A 16,376-nucleotide genomic window follows, 5' to 3' on the forward strand; every position below is an offset into this window, starting at 1 on the left:
AACAATGAATTTGTAGAAAGGGGTAGGAAAAAGTCCAACTGTCTCAGTTGTCCCGCTGTTTCCAGCTCAGGATTCAACCTGGGCTGGATGATTTGGATCATAACTCTAAATCTCTTTATAATCTAAGGGTATTAAAATAAAGCCCAGGAAAGACCTGGGAGACAAATGGTGGTGACCACTGACTGGAGCTGTGAGTGGGTGTCATGAACTTTTGGGTGGCTCCTAGCTTGTGTAATCCAACTGGATACAAGGGGAGGCTGAGTTCATTGTTGCAAGCACAGGTCTGGATTTCATTTCATGTCTGCTACAGATTTCCTAACTGGGTCACCATGCTAGCCTGGAACACAGGCATTATATGTTCCTCCTCCACTGAGATGTCACAGAGCTCAGGATTTGATGGTTTAAAAACTGGTTGAAGATCTCCCAGAAAAAGGATGCATAAGAAAAAGCATATGCTATGGATCTCTTTACATACGCTACGTTACCAAAAATGTTGTATTTATGTATTTCAAAACTGGGCACTGGGCTACATTTTCATTCCCCAGTACAAAGGCAAATACATTCCAAACAAAGCAATGTTGTTTCAACAAAGCAAGGGTTGAAATCTCTCCAGGGCTTCATTCTGTCTCATTTAGATCGGGCATAAGATCTTAAAGCAGAGTTTAGTGGTCGGCCGATCACGCTCCTCTGGGAAATGACAGAGTGGTAATTCAAAAGGGGTAGTGAAGTACAGCATTGTCTTGGTCTGCAGGACTGTTCTTCAATAAAACCAGCGTCTCACCCGGCTTACAGGAGAACATTTTGTTCCAAAGGAGCTGTGGCTCTTCAATAAACAAAAGAATTCACCTCCGGCTAGACTTGGGTGTAAAATGAAAATGTTATTGGAGACAAAATGTCTTTGTGAAGACAGCATTTCCATGATGCCTGCCACAATTGCCTGGGCATATCGAGCAGTTGAAGTGAAAAAGGATAAAAGGTACATCTCCAAGGCATTGACTCCATGGAAGTTTGAAGCTTTTTTCAGGCTTGGGAAGTGGTTTCAGTCCAGGCTGGGAGCTCTGAGGGAGGGGATAAGCAGCCTGGGTCCTGTCTGGCCATGGGCTGGTACTCACCCTTTTTGTAGTAAGGACTCAGATTTGATCACAAATGAGTTGAGTCTTTCAGGGCTTTCCTGAAAGCCTTTCCTTGGAGTAAACAAGTTCTCCCACATCTGACACAAGAGATTGGGAAAACATCCCAGAGTATCTAAACACAAAAAACCATGAGATATTCCTCCTCCAGTCTGAAAGTCCTGGTACACTCAGGAAAGTTCACAGACAGCAAAGAAGTCATAGGGTCATTCAGGGAAATAATTCATGTCCAGACTGGCATAGCTCAGGTGTTCAGATACAACTGTCTCCCACCCATATTAACTCTGCAGAACAGATATGGTCTCTGTGGTTCCTTGGTGCATGAAGATGATAAAAATCACCTCAGGTTGTGCAGTTCAGGGGATTTTTGTTACAAGATTATTTTCCTAAAAAAGGCACCATGCCTCTGGGGATGAAACATACTTGGAAATATATGAAAATTTAATCAATTACAAGAGTTAGTTCCGACTTTTCTTGCATACTTATGGCAAGATCATCCTCAGATCACTGAGGGGCTCTTTATTGTACAGTCAAGGTGTCCACTTTTAGCTTGACAAGCAGGTTTTGGCCTTCAAACTCTTAGGCAGAACAACAGCCAAGCTCATCTGGCAGAGACAGTCTTTTGTGTTGTGTCTAATCATGGCCTCCTACTCAGCCTTTATTTCGCCTAAAAGTTGCTCACTGAGGAGAACCAACAACCTTGGCTGTGCTCTGGATGGGACAGGAGACTTTCTGCACTCTTTCTCACTGTCTCTTCCATTTCAGTAATGAGTTTACACAGCTTGAAAGATGGTACAAGATAAGGACTGTTAGACCACTGCTCTGCTATGTAGACTCTACGGCTTAGGAGAAGCCTTGTGCTGGGGCAGTTGGATGGCAAATACCCAGGAAAATACAGAGTTCCTGTGTTTCAGTGGGGAACACAACTATGGCAAGCCTTTGAGAGAGACAAACCACCCAAAAGCAGAACATGAAAGAGGTTCGAGGTAACCCAGCCTGGATGTAGATTGTTTCATGAATCAGCCCAAGAAAAGCCATATGCTGTCTCCAAAGGAGGCCTGTCCACTGCTGGCTGGACATTGTCCTTGCTGGACTCTCTGTAGCAACCTGAAATCTCATTGACTCATGTGAACCAAATTTCCAGACTTGACTCACTGGCTACTAAAACCATAAGATTGCATGGTGTGTGTCATATTTTTCCTGGGGAAAAACCAGCAGGAAAATGTATCTTTGGTTAATTAACATTTGAATCTCCTTTGAAGCCTTCAGAGAATATATGTTAAGAAATTAAACCAATCTCAAACCAGCAAAGAAAAATAAACCTAAAATATCTGGACCATCAAGATTTGTTTCTATGAATGTTCCTGGTTGCCTCATCCTGAGATGCTGGAGCATGTCCAGAGAAGGACAACGGAGCTGGTGAAGGGTCTGGAGCACAAGTCTGATGAAGAATAGCTGAGGGAGCTGGGGGTCTGAGCCAGGAGAAAAGGAGGCTCCGTGGGGCCTTCTCATTCTCTGCAACTGTCTGAAATAGGTTTTAGCCAAATGAGGATTGACCTCCTCTTCCAGGTAACAAGGAGTAAGATGAGAGGAAATGGCCTCAGTTGTGCCAGGGGAGGTTTAGATTGGATATTATGAAAAATTTCTTCACTGAAAGGGTTGTCCAGCATTGGAACATTGCCCAAGGAAGTGGTGGAATCATCATCACTGGAAGCATTCAAAAAATGTTTACATGTGGCACTTGGGGACATGGTTTAGAGATGGACCAGACACATTTAGGTTAATGGTTGGACCTGATGATTTTGGAGATCTTTTCTAACCTTAATCATTCTATGACCCTTTGGTTTAAAGGTAAAAGATACACATATTTTCTACTCTCTTTTGTATCTTTTCGTTCCTGCTGAATGTTATGGGATCATGGATTTTTTTCTAGGGCCATGCATGGCAGGAAGTGCAATTGAGAAAGGTACAAAAAGTAGGAACACAGGTGGTTTTGAGAAAATATTCTTGGCTGATCAGTATCAAAAATTTCCTCATAAATCGAAAAATTTCCTCACACAATGCAAAACCAAACTGAGAAACTCATTGCTGTAGGAGTTGATTGCCAAAACCTTGCCAAAGGATGAGAAAAAAAAAATGGAAAAAAGAAACAGGAAAAAGAAAAATAATAAAAAAATTATGTGTTGTTTACAATGCCAATAAGACCATAATAGGGGCATTTAGAAAGACAATAGTACTTATTAGGAAAAGAAAACAAGAGTCTCAGAAGAATTACACGTGTTGGAAAAGCTGTCTGTTTCAAAACAGGAAAAACCCTTTGGTGTAGCTAATGGCCAGATCCAGAGAGGTAATTACACACAAACTCTTTCAGCTGAAGTCCATGCAGTTGCAGTTCATTTTGAGCCTGATCTTAAATCAAATTTGTTGGCCTTCATAAAAGGTGATTGTTGATAGTGTAAACATGTGTCCTGGGCCAAAAACCTGATTAATTAATGGAACATCAGGAAAATTTCCTACAATGGACTGAGGTATAGTTGTTATTGAAGATTTTTTGATACTTCCTTGGAGGCAGCATTGACTGACCATTGACAGAGGCAAAATACAAGGCAGTCTGAACAAAATGGTCTGAACAATTATACCACTTTCTTCTTCTTCTTCCTGTTTCTTTTGGCTCTCCCAAAGTAGTTTTCAGTCTTATTTTAGTTTCAGAAGACCTAAAAAGTCTCCCGTCACTTTGCCATCCTCACTAAGTTGCTGGGAAGGGAGCATATGTGGGTGGAGGAGATGTTCTTGTGTGGCCATGGGAGGGCTGGGCTGGAAGTCTCCTTACACACAACAGATTTTTCTGCTGTGCCTTTTTTCTGTACTGCAAAGGGGAGGGAAAGAATTTTTCCCCCGTTTAAGAAGTTGTGTTAATAGAAGCTTTGAGCAAAGGAGCCATCACTGACAATGCTGGTTGATGGGGAAGATGAGAGTGGCCTTTGCTCCTGGCACTGTAATGGATGTCTGTCAAGGCATTTAATTTTTCATGTGCTTCAGTCTGGCCCCCAAAAAGTGCAGCCAGTGTGGGACTCCTCTGTGCAGTGCTTTGAGCACAGCAGGACAAATGTGTTGGGCAATGAGCGGTGTCATGAGGAATTGCCTGCTGCCCAACAGTATTACCTCTCCGACGTGCCTACCTCCTCTTTTCCCATTCCCTCCCTACACTGAGATGTCAGGGCATCCTCAGGGACTCTTCTGTTTTTGGAAATCACAGGAGCTGCAGAGCACTTCAAAAAGTCTGGCTCTGTCCCTTAGGTGTCAAAGAAGGACTTCAGGTTCCTGGAAAATCTGGTCCCAAATGAGTGTAAAAACACACATTTTTGTCAGGAAGTGAATAAAATCTCACTGAAATTAAGCCAGGGACAAAGATGAAAAAGCAGATGGCCCATGACAAACTGTGAGAACGAATTTGTTCGCATGACATGGGAATAAGTATGTACTCATAACAGACTATTACTCAAGAAATTTTGAAAGAGCACAACTCCACAGGAGTCATAATGGGATTAGTCACATAAAGCTCAGTCCAGCTAAGCCTGGTGTACTGTACCTGAAAGAAGAGAAACAGACCCCAAAACAGACTACAATTGAAAAAAAAAAAAAAAAAAGAAACAAGTTCCAAAGAGATGCACAAGTTTATGAAGTCAGAAAATTTTTTACATTAATTATGTAGAGTAGGTCTTCAATTGTTATTAGGCTGCTTAAAAAGCAAGAGGCCAGAGGAAGGAGCCTTCCTGAAATGACTCAACCAGTTTGACAGCACAGAGACAGAGTTGGGGTGTTTTTGGTGAAATGCCATGGACCCTGGAAGAGACTTTGCCATGTGCTCCATTACAGCATTGTTCTCGCAAACGACAATTATTTGCAATTATTTGCAAAATCTCTTTAAAAATAAGCCACAAACCAGAGGAATAGGGATGATTTGGAATACTGTGATCTATTTTTTTTTTCAAAACAGTATTTTGCACAAAACTCCTGGCTTGAACAGACATATTTAAATACATAAAAATACTCCTGTCATTAAAGGGAGCAGCATCTTGATATATAAAATATTCTGTGATTTTTCTACCTATGAAGAGAGGAGTGGGTTCCTAGGACACATATGTGATTTGCTTTATCTAAAAAGTGATTAACAATAAGCTTGCCTAATACTTTTACAAATTTTCCATGCATTTCTAAGCTGCTCACTCAAAAGCCAGTGTTCAGAGCTAGTTTAGATTGATTAATTAATTAACTAAGGCTAGACTAGAGCCAAAATAATATCTAGAGCAAGATTCTGTTTCTGAAATCACATGTATGCAAACACCAGTCCTGGGGTGCTCGCTGTTCAGACCTACTCCACGGGTCATGTCCCATGGCCTCTTCGCCCAAGCTGGTGACTTAATCCCTTCTAAACTTGCTTGAAATCCTTCTAAACTTCACTTAGCCTGGCAGTGGGAAGCAATGCCACTCCATCTGAATCACACCTGAACAGCGCAGGAGGGTTGGCTTCAGATTCAGGTCCCAAAGATGGATTTTGTCCGTGCAAAAGCAGCACCGCCCTCAGTGACGCACATGCTGCTCTTGGGCTTTCATTTACCACAAGCTGTTGGGACTTGAGTTTCACTTCTCACCAGAAAGCGGAGGCAGACGTATATTTAGACTTTCTTGGGAAGCAGCTGTGAAATGCAAGGGGAGAGCACACGCACTCGGTCCCGCGAGCACACACACAGACACAGACAGCTTTAGAGCAGCTGCATAAACCTGAGCAGAAAGGACACAGCACAGAGGCCTCCTGCAGGTCACTGTCTCACCAAAGAGACTCATTTCAGCATCTCAATATCCTTATCATTGAATCACAGTATCACAGCATCATAGAACATTTTGGGATGGAAGGAATGTTAAAGATTTTCTCATTCCAACCTCTCTAGTCATAGCAGGGACACCTTCCACCAGACAAGGTTGCTCAAAGCCACATGCAGTCTGGCTTTGAACACTTCCAGGGAAGGCACATTTTCTCTGAGCAACCTGTTCCAGTGCCTCACCACCCTCTGAGTAAAAACTTTCTTCTGATGCTGAGTCTGAATCTCTCTTCTTTTAGTTTAAAATCATTCCCCCTTTTCTATGACTATCTTTCCTCTTTAAAAGTTGGTCTGCCTCACTTTTATAAGCCCCCTTGAAGCACTGGTTATTTAAATAAATAAAGTAGTGGCACAATTGAAATAGATTGCTTGTTCAGTCCTGACTCACTTGAAAGATTATCACCTTCTCAACCACAAGCTTGTTCCTTGAACTCTAGGGGCTTCAGGTTCTACTCTCCTGTATCTTAAACCTTATCTCTATGGTTTGTGCTTTCCACAGGAACACAGAAGCAGCATTACCCATCTGCTATTGAGATTTGATAGGAAATTGGTGGTGCCAAGAGGATAGAGCCAAGCTCTGCTCTCTGGTGCCCAGCAATAGGACAAGTGACAATCAGAAACTGATGCCCAGGAAGTTCTATCTGACCATGAGGAAGAACTTCTTTCCTGGGCAGTAACCAAGCACTGGAGCAGTCTGTCCAGAGAGGGTGGGGAGTTTGCTCATTGAGATATTCCAGAAATGTCTGGACAAAATCCTATGCCCTGTGTTCTGGGATATCTCTGCTTAAATGGGGGGCATAGACAAGATGACCCTCTGTGGTCCCTTCCAGCCTGATCCAATCTGTGATTCTGTGAAATTTCTTGCTACATCTACCTATAAAGTGAGAAATCCAGCTGACCCAACTTCAGCCACTGAAGTTCTGGGTGGGCAGGGACACTTCAGAGCACGATCCTTTACCCCACTTAGGGACTTGATAACTTGGAGTGGCTTTATCCCTGAGGTGCTTCTTTCTTGACTGGAGCCAAGACGACTGCCTCACTCTAGATGCCATCTAAAGGGCTAATGTTAGATTAGCTGAATCTGTGGAAAGTCATGCTCCTGCTTTTCCCTCAAGGTTTCTTCTTCACAGACCTTTCCCTTGTTAGTTGACAATAGACTAAGAAATCAGAGTTTACAGCAATTTAGCTGCAAGGCAGACAAAATCAGTAGTCAAACAAAAGCAGCTTAGATAGCCAAGGCTGACTTAAAAATTAAGTACATGATCTTCTCATACAGCTGAATGCATTTAAAATAATTTTAGTTGGCCATTCTCACAAGGCAGATCATTAATCTTTTGATGACATCCATCATCATGAGCAGGACAAGTACTAGGAAATCCCCTCCTGGAGGTGCTCCTCTGGTCCCTCTCAGTACTGAATTACCTACCCTATCTGCAGTCCCATGAGTTTGGGACTCCCTGAGATCCTCTTGGAGGTGGCAGAGTAGAAGAGTTCCCTCCTACTTACAAATAGGTACAACAAGGATGTACAATGGCTTTCCTTTTGGGATATCCATAGTAGATCAGGAGGGCAGCGGATGTTTTTAAGCTGGGCAGTCATTTTTATGCACTGGTACAGTTCTCTTTTGCTATGTAGGCTTTTTCAGATCATGACATTCACATCCAATTTAGTTATCCAACATTATTCTCAGCAAAGTGATGAAGACATATCTCTCATTCTAGCAATAAAGAGGTGATGCTCAACTTATTTTATCTACTGAATGCAAAGAAAGGCTTGGGAATTAGACACGATGTAGACAGATATGCTGTAGGCTGTGACTGTGTATAGACAGACAAGCCAAAGGTGACTTGAGGGAATGGTATGGAGCTGTATCAGGGGAGGTTTATGTTGGATATTAGGAGAGGTTTCTTCACCCAGAGGGTGGCTGGGCACTGGAACAGGCTCCCCAGAGAAGTGGTCATGGCACCAAGTCTGGTAGAGCTCAAGAAAAACTACAACACACTCTCAGAAACATGGTGTGATTTTTGGGGTGGATCTGTTCAGGACCAGGACTTGGACTCAATGAGCCTTGTAGGTCCCTTCCAACTCTGGATATTCTGTGATTCTGTGACTGGAATCCCATCTCAGTAAAACAGCCCTCCTGAAGGAAGCAGCAAAGCTGCCTGTGCTCTCAATATAAAAGAAGTGACTCTTGAGGTTGCTCAGAGAGATACTTCTTATGTGTCTAAGCCTTCATTTAGGGGGCTTTCCCTCTATGCACAACATGTGAAGTGCAGGGTCTTCCAAGGAATTTCTTCACCAAGCACTTTTAGTTCAGTTGTTTAGATGAAGTTGATCCCAGCCCTGGATTCACTCCCCCAACTGCTGATATAAGTTTTATTCTAAGCTAAAGCTTGCCTTGAGCAGTCAGTCCTTGCATGTGGGGGTAGGCTGCAGCATCCACCCAGCTTCTGTGGACTGGGTGTACTGGGGGAATGACCAGGAACAGGTGGCTGACATCTTTAGGGAAGGTAACTGTACCTGTCTGAGCACTCTGTGTTCAACATCTCTCTTCTCTGCAGGCATCCATTCAGCCCCCCTTAGCTCCAGCTCTGTCTAGATGTGGATCGAACACCCCCAGCAGTGACAGTGCACCTGGATGCTCCAGTTAAGATTCTCTTTCTGTGAGGGCTGTACAAAAAATGTAGAAATACCAGGCACTAAAGTTATGATGAGTTGTAATGAGAGAAAAAAAACAGCACTAGAGAGGAAGGAAATAAAGAGAATAATCCTGTTGTATCTCATACACAACAGTAGTTGCTTGCTCCAGATTTCATCCTACTCAGAATTCCCATATAACTGGGCTTTCTCAAACACACTCCAGCAATTCTGACCTTGGAGAAATGACTTTGGGCAGGGTTTGTGACTGGGCAGTCTGCAGGGGTCCCTCCCAGCCTCAGTGATGCTGTGATTCTGCAGTCTTTGGATGCTGAGCAGCTGGGTCGGACCCACCCCAACCATCAGTCACTCTGTGTTCTATGATCTGAGCATTGCAACAGCTCCCACACGTCCTGGATACACAAGGATCCGTGTGCAGGTGTCCAGACACCCATGTGGAATTTCTTAGATGGAAGTATGGGAGCCCGATCAAGCTGAGCAAGTTGTGCTTAAAGGCTACATGGCATAAATAAATCTTAAAGGGGGATTAGGGGAATAACAAAGCTGTGGCTTCTGATAGGGAAACCACATTGCTTGGAAAGGTTTCAGCCAAATGGAAGAGCCTTTGGTGTCCAGATTTTTGCCTCTGTTTTTGTCTGTATAAGTTGCTACTCTTTGTATATTAACCTCCATATCTCTGGCTATTGAAGAATCAGTTGTGACAGTTGTTTGCCACAGATTATAAAACAGATTACATTAAGGTTTGTCAAGCTTTCTCTGCTCTCTAATGTATGGAAAAACATTACACTTAATTTGGTTTGCTTGGGTAGTGTGGACAGGGATTAGCCATGCTATATATGGACCATAAACACTGTTCTGGTTAACACCACAGTGCAGCCAAACCTGAAACTTTCATCTCAGTCCTTGCAAACTTCAGTGGTTTGGATGGAAAAGGAACCTGTAGTTGAGCTGTGCTTTATTTTTATTTTTGTTTTGAAAACCCAAAGGCAAATCAATAGCACTTTGGAAGCCCAAAATCCAGCATCCTCAGCCCACCTCCAGTGGACAGGGGTTGAGTGCCTGTGTAGGCAGGGACCTCGTATTGGGAAGAAAGCCAATACACAAAGAAAGGAAACCATTTCAAGGAACCTGCAGTAACTCTCCATAAAAATCTCAGGAACATAAAGGCAGACTCAATTTTGTGCCATAATCCCCTCCAAGCAACATGTGTGTCTGGTTAAGAACAACATAGTAGTCCCATGTGGGACAAAGATGGACTTTTTCTGGCTGCATGTCCAGCTGGTTTGGTTTTAGGAATGACAGGGAAAAACCTTTGCTTTTGAGTCAGAATTTCAGTTTACTATCTGGAATACCAAAGCAGCCAGCAATGAAAATGGATTCTCACATCAGATTTTTTAGATGCCAGAAATAATAATAGCATAGTGTTAACACCTCAGTACTTGGCTTTCTCTAGGTTGTTTTAACCTAGATAAATTTATTAATTTGTGTCTTTTTATCCACAGCAGTGCCTTAAAATTTGCACTTAATTGCAGCAAAAGCAGTTTTAAAACCCATCTGTTTTACACTGACCTCTCCTGTAGCATCTCACCACCTCTTGTATAATGTGTTCCCAATGCTAAAATAAAGATGTACAGTGTGAAATTGTAATCCACCTATGCAAATCTTTGAAAAGGTAAAATTTTCTATTATACTTCTGGCTTTCAGAATGATTGTAGAAATAGGATTATCCTTACCATATGGTATTTAGCAACTGGGCATTGTGGGTAGAGCACCTTAGACTATCATGTGAGTCGCCAAGCCTCTCTATATCATCCAGAGGCTGCTTTTTCTTCCTATGCTGTATCTGAGGAACTCAGTCCAAGCAAGAAGGTTTCTAATGACCTTAGTGGACATCAGATGAGGTCCAGTGAACTAGTTACAAGAGGGCACAAATGTCAGCCAGGGATGCACAGTGTCAACAATTTCTTTCTGTCTCTTCTTTTTGATTTTCATATCTGAAGTTGCTGAAGGGATTTAGGCAGGGATATGCATCAAACTTTGATTGTGTGAACTCTGCCATGTCTCCACACATAAAAAAAATAATATTGAAGAGTCTAAGCCATTAGGTAGCCCTTATTTTGTCTGGTGTTTAGCTGTCTGTTCAAACCAAAATGCTGAAAACTGGGACCCTCTGTAAAGCAGCAGATTTAGCTCAGGAGGAGGCTGTCCAGCCCTTTCATCTACACAGGACATCTGAGTCACTTAGAACATTACCACAGTTCCATGGCTGGCCAGGAAAACAAGTAGGTAATTCACCAGCTAATTCATAGCTATGAGATGCCAACCAAAAAAATGTTCAGGCCTGTCCACAGGCTTTATGAAGAATTAGAGTGGAAAGATAATTTAGCTTTATAATATTTAGTTCATGCTTACCTACAATAGACTCTTGTCTTAGATTGCATCTGTTCTTTTCTAATGGGCCTACAGAGAGTACCACTGCCAGCTGGTGAAATTTCCCCTTTCATCAAAGAAGGCTAGGTCCCCTTGAGGGGACAGCAGGCAGCAGTCTATATGTAAGTGCATGTGTGAATGAAGGCTCATGGTGTATCTTCCTTGCAGATTCAGATCCTTGCACTCCTGATGCTCCACCTGCTGCCACCTCACCACCAACTTCTGAAGAGCCAGGACCTTTCACAGCTCCAGCATCACCCTCCTGTTCCTCTGACACTGGCACTGCATCATTTTCACCACCGTTACCCGCATGTGTTGCAGCCTTACATCCAAAACCACCTCCTATTTCACCATCAATATCCACTTCTGCTGCCACTGCTCACCCTGGACTTCCTTCTCTTCCTGCCCCACCTGCCTCTACTCCATCCCTGCACCCTGGCATTTATCTGCCAGTTGTCCCACCCAGTGGTGCCACCCACCTCATCAACTGGCTGCCTTTCCTCGCCTCAGCAACGCTTGCCACCATCCAAGGCAAGGAGGAAGACCAGCCGCCCATAAGCACAGGCTCCCTGGAAGGCATGAAGCCCTGCAGCAGCCCAGCCCCACACTCTTCCCAAGAGGAAAATCCCCAGGCAGCACCTATGGGAAGCAGAGCTCCGGGAACTGCGTCCCCACCGCCGGCTGCTCAGGCTGCACCCGTGGGTTCCGAGGCAGCAGCGAATGTGAGCGACATCCTGGCGGAGCTGCGGACCATGAACAGCCACCTCTCCACTATTGCCCGAGCCCTCACCCAGCTGGCATCGACCCTGGCACCCCAGCAGGATGCTGGTGGCCCCCCACCTCCTTAGTGCCAGATTTCACAGGGAGTGGTGCTGGCCAGAGGAAAGGGACCCTCCCCAAACCTTCCCATACCACTGGAGCAAGTTTGCTGCGGTCACAGACATCAACCATGTCTCCCCAGTGGGTTTTTCTGTCAGATTGTTTGTTTGCCCCTTGTAAATGGCTGCATATATTAAAAAATAGTTTTGTGGTCTTGTTAATAAAATTGTTTATGTTTCTCGCGTTCCTTTTGGATGTGCTCACTCCCCTCCTCTCACCCATTAAACCACACGAGCACTGGTAGGAGCCGGTGAGGTCTCACACACAAAATGCTGGGTATCTGAAGTGGTGAGAAGTTACCCACGAGAAAATGCTCAAGGCGGTGACAAAACCACTCTGGGCAATGTGGGGGGACACAGAAAGGAAAGGACACAATGAAACTCTGAAAAATTTCCATGTTTATCCTCATCTATGTTGAATGGCACAGCTCTGTTGAAACTGGAGCCCTTCCCAGTGCGCTGAATCTCAAGGGTAATTGTAACTACCAGCACAGGTACAAGCCATGATAAATTGTTCAAAATATAAAGCAGGGTAGTTGTCTAAGCAGCAGTGGGGCTGAACAGCTACCAAACAGCCTCATCCACATCCTGCCCTCCAAGAGAGAGAAGTGAAGGTGCTTAGCTCAAGTCTATCTGTCTGAGTTACCAGTGGTGCCCAGGGTTCTTCAAGGGCATAAACAGACCAAGCTAATTTAAAACAATCAGCCAGGCACAATCTTTCCCTATTGCCAAGGTGCAGCAGCTTGTCTAAAGGTGACATTGAAGGTGTGAAACCTCAAACAATCCTCTTGGTAGATGGAGAAAAACCTCTTGGACATGAATCCAGTATTTGCTCCTCCCAAACATCTGACCTGTAGAGCAGCTGATGAGGTACAGTTGGACAGGTGGAGGCACCAGAACTGGAGATGAAGACTGGGATGTGCTTGGAGCTCTGGAAGAGCCCCTGGAAAGAGAACTAACATCTCTTGCAGAGCTGTTTTGTGCATCTCAGCTGCAGTCTGCCCATAGTGCAAACAACCAGACCAGGTTGTCCCTGTCCACGGTGTCCCTGATCTTTAAGGTCCCTTGCAACCCAAATCATTCTATGATTTTATGAACCAGCAGTCCAAATATCTTTTCCCAAATGTGGGCCAAGCACAATCCTGGTGGTGGCTGAGCCAGGCTATGCTGCTGCTCTGCCTTTCATCCCAGTGGATTAAAACAAAACACATGCTCATGGCAAAGAGAAGAAAGTAAAGGTCTCTGTGAAGCTGCGTATGATCTCGCCATAATTTAGCTACACAGCCCTCAGATATCAGGATCTGAGGCCATCTCTAGGAAAATCCCAGACAGACAGATCACTAGATAAGATTAAAGAGGAAGTATTCTGTCTATTTGCAAATATTTCTGTTACAGATGAGCCTAAGCCACAAAGATTGAATCAATATACAAACTTCCCCAAAGCTCAGGTGTATTTGAATTTGAGGTTTTGGTTACTGCATATGTATTTATATATAAACCTATCCATATTTTTTGAGTCTGTGCCTGAAAGACAATGGAATTGTCCTGCTCAATCATGGTTTTTTTCTAGTCTGATCAGACATTTTTTTTTCTCTGCTGTGTTTAGCAAAAAGGTGAAAAAAAACCCCAATCATTTCATAGATGTCCTACACTACCTTTTAAGTTTGTGTTTCAACTAAAGGAGATAAAAGGAGTATCTTTAAAACATTCTGGTTTTTGATTTGTCCATTACAATTTCCTTAGACTAAAAAAAGCAAAAATAAAGGCAGTTTATCACTTTTCCTCCTTTCCTTATGAAATACAGGACAGGAAAGAAAGGGAAAAGCTCCAAGATTAAAAAATTAAAAGGAATAATTTTCTTTTTTACCACCTTTCCTTTTGCATCTTAGCATAAGTAGTAAAAAATAGCATATTCTCTCACTGTTGATAGTTTATCTTGATTGATCCTGTTGTTTTCCAGTAGTAACCTTTCATGGCCTAATGTTGATGAAAATGTCACTGGAGTTTTCTAGATCCGTGCAAGGCACACAGCTATAAGTTCAGAAAGTATTACTGTGCAGCAGCTGATGCTTTACCAACCAAGGTTAGACCAAAAAAGTTGTCTATATTTAGCTGTGAAGGCAGTGTTCTTCGTTCTCAAAGATGCTATGACTATAATCTGGCTGGCAGGGAGGTAAAAGTGCTGTTCCTGAGTCTCTTCCTAAAGGAACAAGATTTCTGTGGTGTCACAGCCAACGTTATTAGATGCTGAACACCTTTGCTGTCTAGATTCCGAGCTGTCTGGTCCTGCAGCATCCTGACAACAAAGCAGGACCAGAGCCTGTAGCCAGAAGCAGCAGCTTTTGGATTGACTTGGTAACTACTGCTGGCCCTCACAGGGTACAGCAGCTGGCGGTGGGGCCAGTGGGGCAGACGGAGGCTGGCTGTGGGCAGGGGCAGCCCCTGCACCCCGAGCCAGCTTGAGCTCAGCCAGGGCTCTTCTAATGCCACAGGTCCTCATCTGCAGAGTCTTCTGCAGGGTGTGTGCCCAGCCCATGTGAGTTAAAACCCAGCTCAGGTACATCTGGGCAGCACCACCATGGCCCAAAAGGGCTCCTCTGCCATGCTAAGAGGGGTCCTGCCCACATGCTCCTCATTCAACAAAGTGCATTATTCTCCACTCAGTGCCTTCAACACTCGTGTCCTTTGGGAATTACTCCTTCAACTTCATTAAACCACTTAAACATGCAAGAAACAAGTGGTTGTTCTGACAGCATCACCTTGCTGGCAAAAGTTTGACTCTATCTCAGGTTTTGTTTGCTCTTCTTGGCTTTCATCTGTCCCCATCCCCATCCAGCTTGGTGCTCCCAGCCCCACTGCTGCTTTGTGTGTGCTCAGCAGTTTTACTGGCACTGCAGAGCTGCTGCTCCACATGTGCTATGCTGCCAGTCAAAAGCCAGAGCACAGCTTTCCACAAAAAGGTCCCTAAAACCCCTAAAAGTGGCAGCAGAATGGCTGAAGAAAGACTGAAACTCCAATGGAGCTGGCCCTGTCTCCTCACAGTTCCCCAGCACCTGTGGAAATGACAACGTGACAGATCCACACAACCCATGGCAAAGAGTTCAAGAGACTTTCTTTTCTCAATTATTCATTTTGATTCAGCTCAAAGCATGAGGGGCTGAAAGTTACAGTGCCTTGGTGAGTGTTCAAAGTCCTGTGTAGAAATAACCTCATCTCACACTCCAGGGGCTGTTAAAATATTAAAAATCCCCTGCTGGCCTTTTTTCTCTTGTGACATCTTCTATTGCTCCCTCTTCTTCTTCCTCTTCCACAGCCTTGTTATTTTCCAAGTCAGGAATTTATGGGGAAAGATTTACTTTAAAATTGGCAGATGCTGCTTTGCTTTTCTACTGAAACACCCTTAAACATTCTGGATGAGAAAATGTAAAGGCTGGAGGCCAGTTTGTTAGAGTCAGCATTGTGATCAACACAGCCCCTTGTGGCCTCCCTATCAAAATCCCAAACACACTGATCTCATCTTTCACAGTTTGTTTCTGAACAAATATTGAAGGTGGGTTTCAAGTCACCACACCTGAATCGTCTAAATCTTGGGTTTGTAGTTCCTCTATAGCCATGGGCTTTCATCTCAGCCTAAAAAAAGGTATTTAAAATAGGTAGGAAGGCATTTGACTTCTGGCAATGCCCATGGGTCACCCCAGACTATAGATGACTCCTGTAAGCCAGATGCTTGACTTCTAGGTGGCTGGAAGTAAATGAAATAAATCCTCTGTTAGTAATTGCAGTTCATTTTAAACCGGTGAAACATTAATATATCACATTTATTTGAATCACAATAGCAGTGTGAGGAACAGGAAGAGGGGAAATGGGAACTCAGGAGAATAGGACTGACAGTAAAACTGGAAGCCCCCCCAAAATATCCAGTTCCAGCTCCATGCCAGGAGTTATCCTGTGCCAGGAGAGCACCCAGAGGAACATCCAGGTCATTCCATTCTCCCAGAGAATTAACTCCTCAGGATGTGGAACGGAAAGCTAAACAACTTCATGGGGTTTGAGTGATGTACTCAGTGTCTGCTACTCCAGCAGGAATTATTTAAGGAGGCAGCAGGCTGTACAATATTGTATTAGACTGCAACTCAAGAAGGTGGGAGAAATCACAGGTTTACCCAGGAGAAATAGGAAGCCGGGTGGTTTTTCACTTTGTTTTCCCTAGCACACATTGTTCTTCCAATATTTGTACACACAATCACCGTAACGACACTCAAATCTTCCAGTAAAAATAATTTATAAAGAATCATTGCTGGGGAGTGCATTCCTTCCCATTAGCCCAGCTGCGAGCTGGCAGCTCAGAGCCTGGGATTGAGCTCCCTCCTCCAGACAAGAGGGTTTTCCATCACAGCTCT

The 16,376-nt window shown here is 43.9% G+C and overlaps 1 protein-coding gene across 4 annotated transcripts in view; it reads left to right on the forward strand.

Annotated features, from left to right (window-relative positions):
* The window catches only part of RUNX2 (RUNX family transcription factor 2), a 215,901-nt gene extending 203,762 nt beyond the window's left edge, over positions 1-12,139 (forward strand). For all 4 annotated transcript variants that reach the window (XM_038132843.1, XM_038132842.1, XM_038132846.1 and 1 more), the window contains one exon: positions 11,267-12,139. In XM_038132843.1, coding sequence (XP_037988771.1) covers positions 11,267-11,946 — 680 coding nt within the window. In that variant the 3' untranslated portion in view covers positions 11,947-12,139. The remainder of the gene's footprint in view (positions 1-11,266) is intronic.
* The last annotated feature ends 4,237 nt before the right edge of the window (positions 12,140-16,376 follow it).

The sequence above is a fragment of the Motacilla alba genome, chromosome 3 (assembly GCF_015832195.1).
Source record: "Motacilla alba alba isolate MOTALB_02 chromosome 3, Motacilla_alba_V1.0_pri, whole genome shotgun sequence".
Lineage (NCBI taxonomy): Eukaryota > Metazoa > Chordata > Aves > Passeriformes > Motacillidae > Motacilla > Motacilla alba.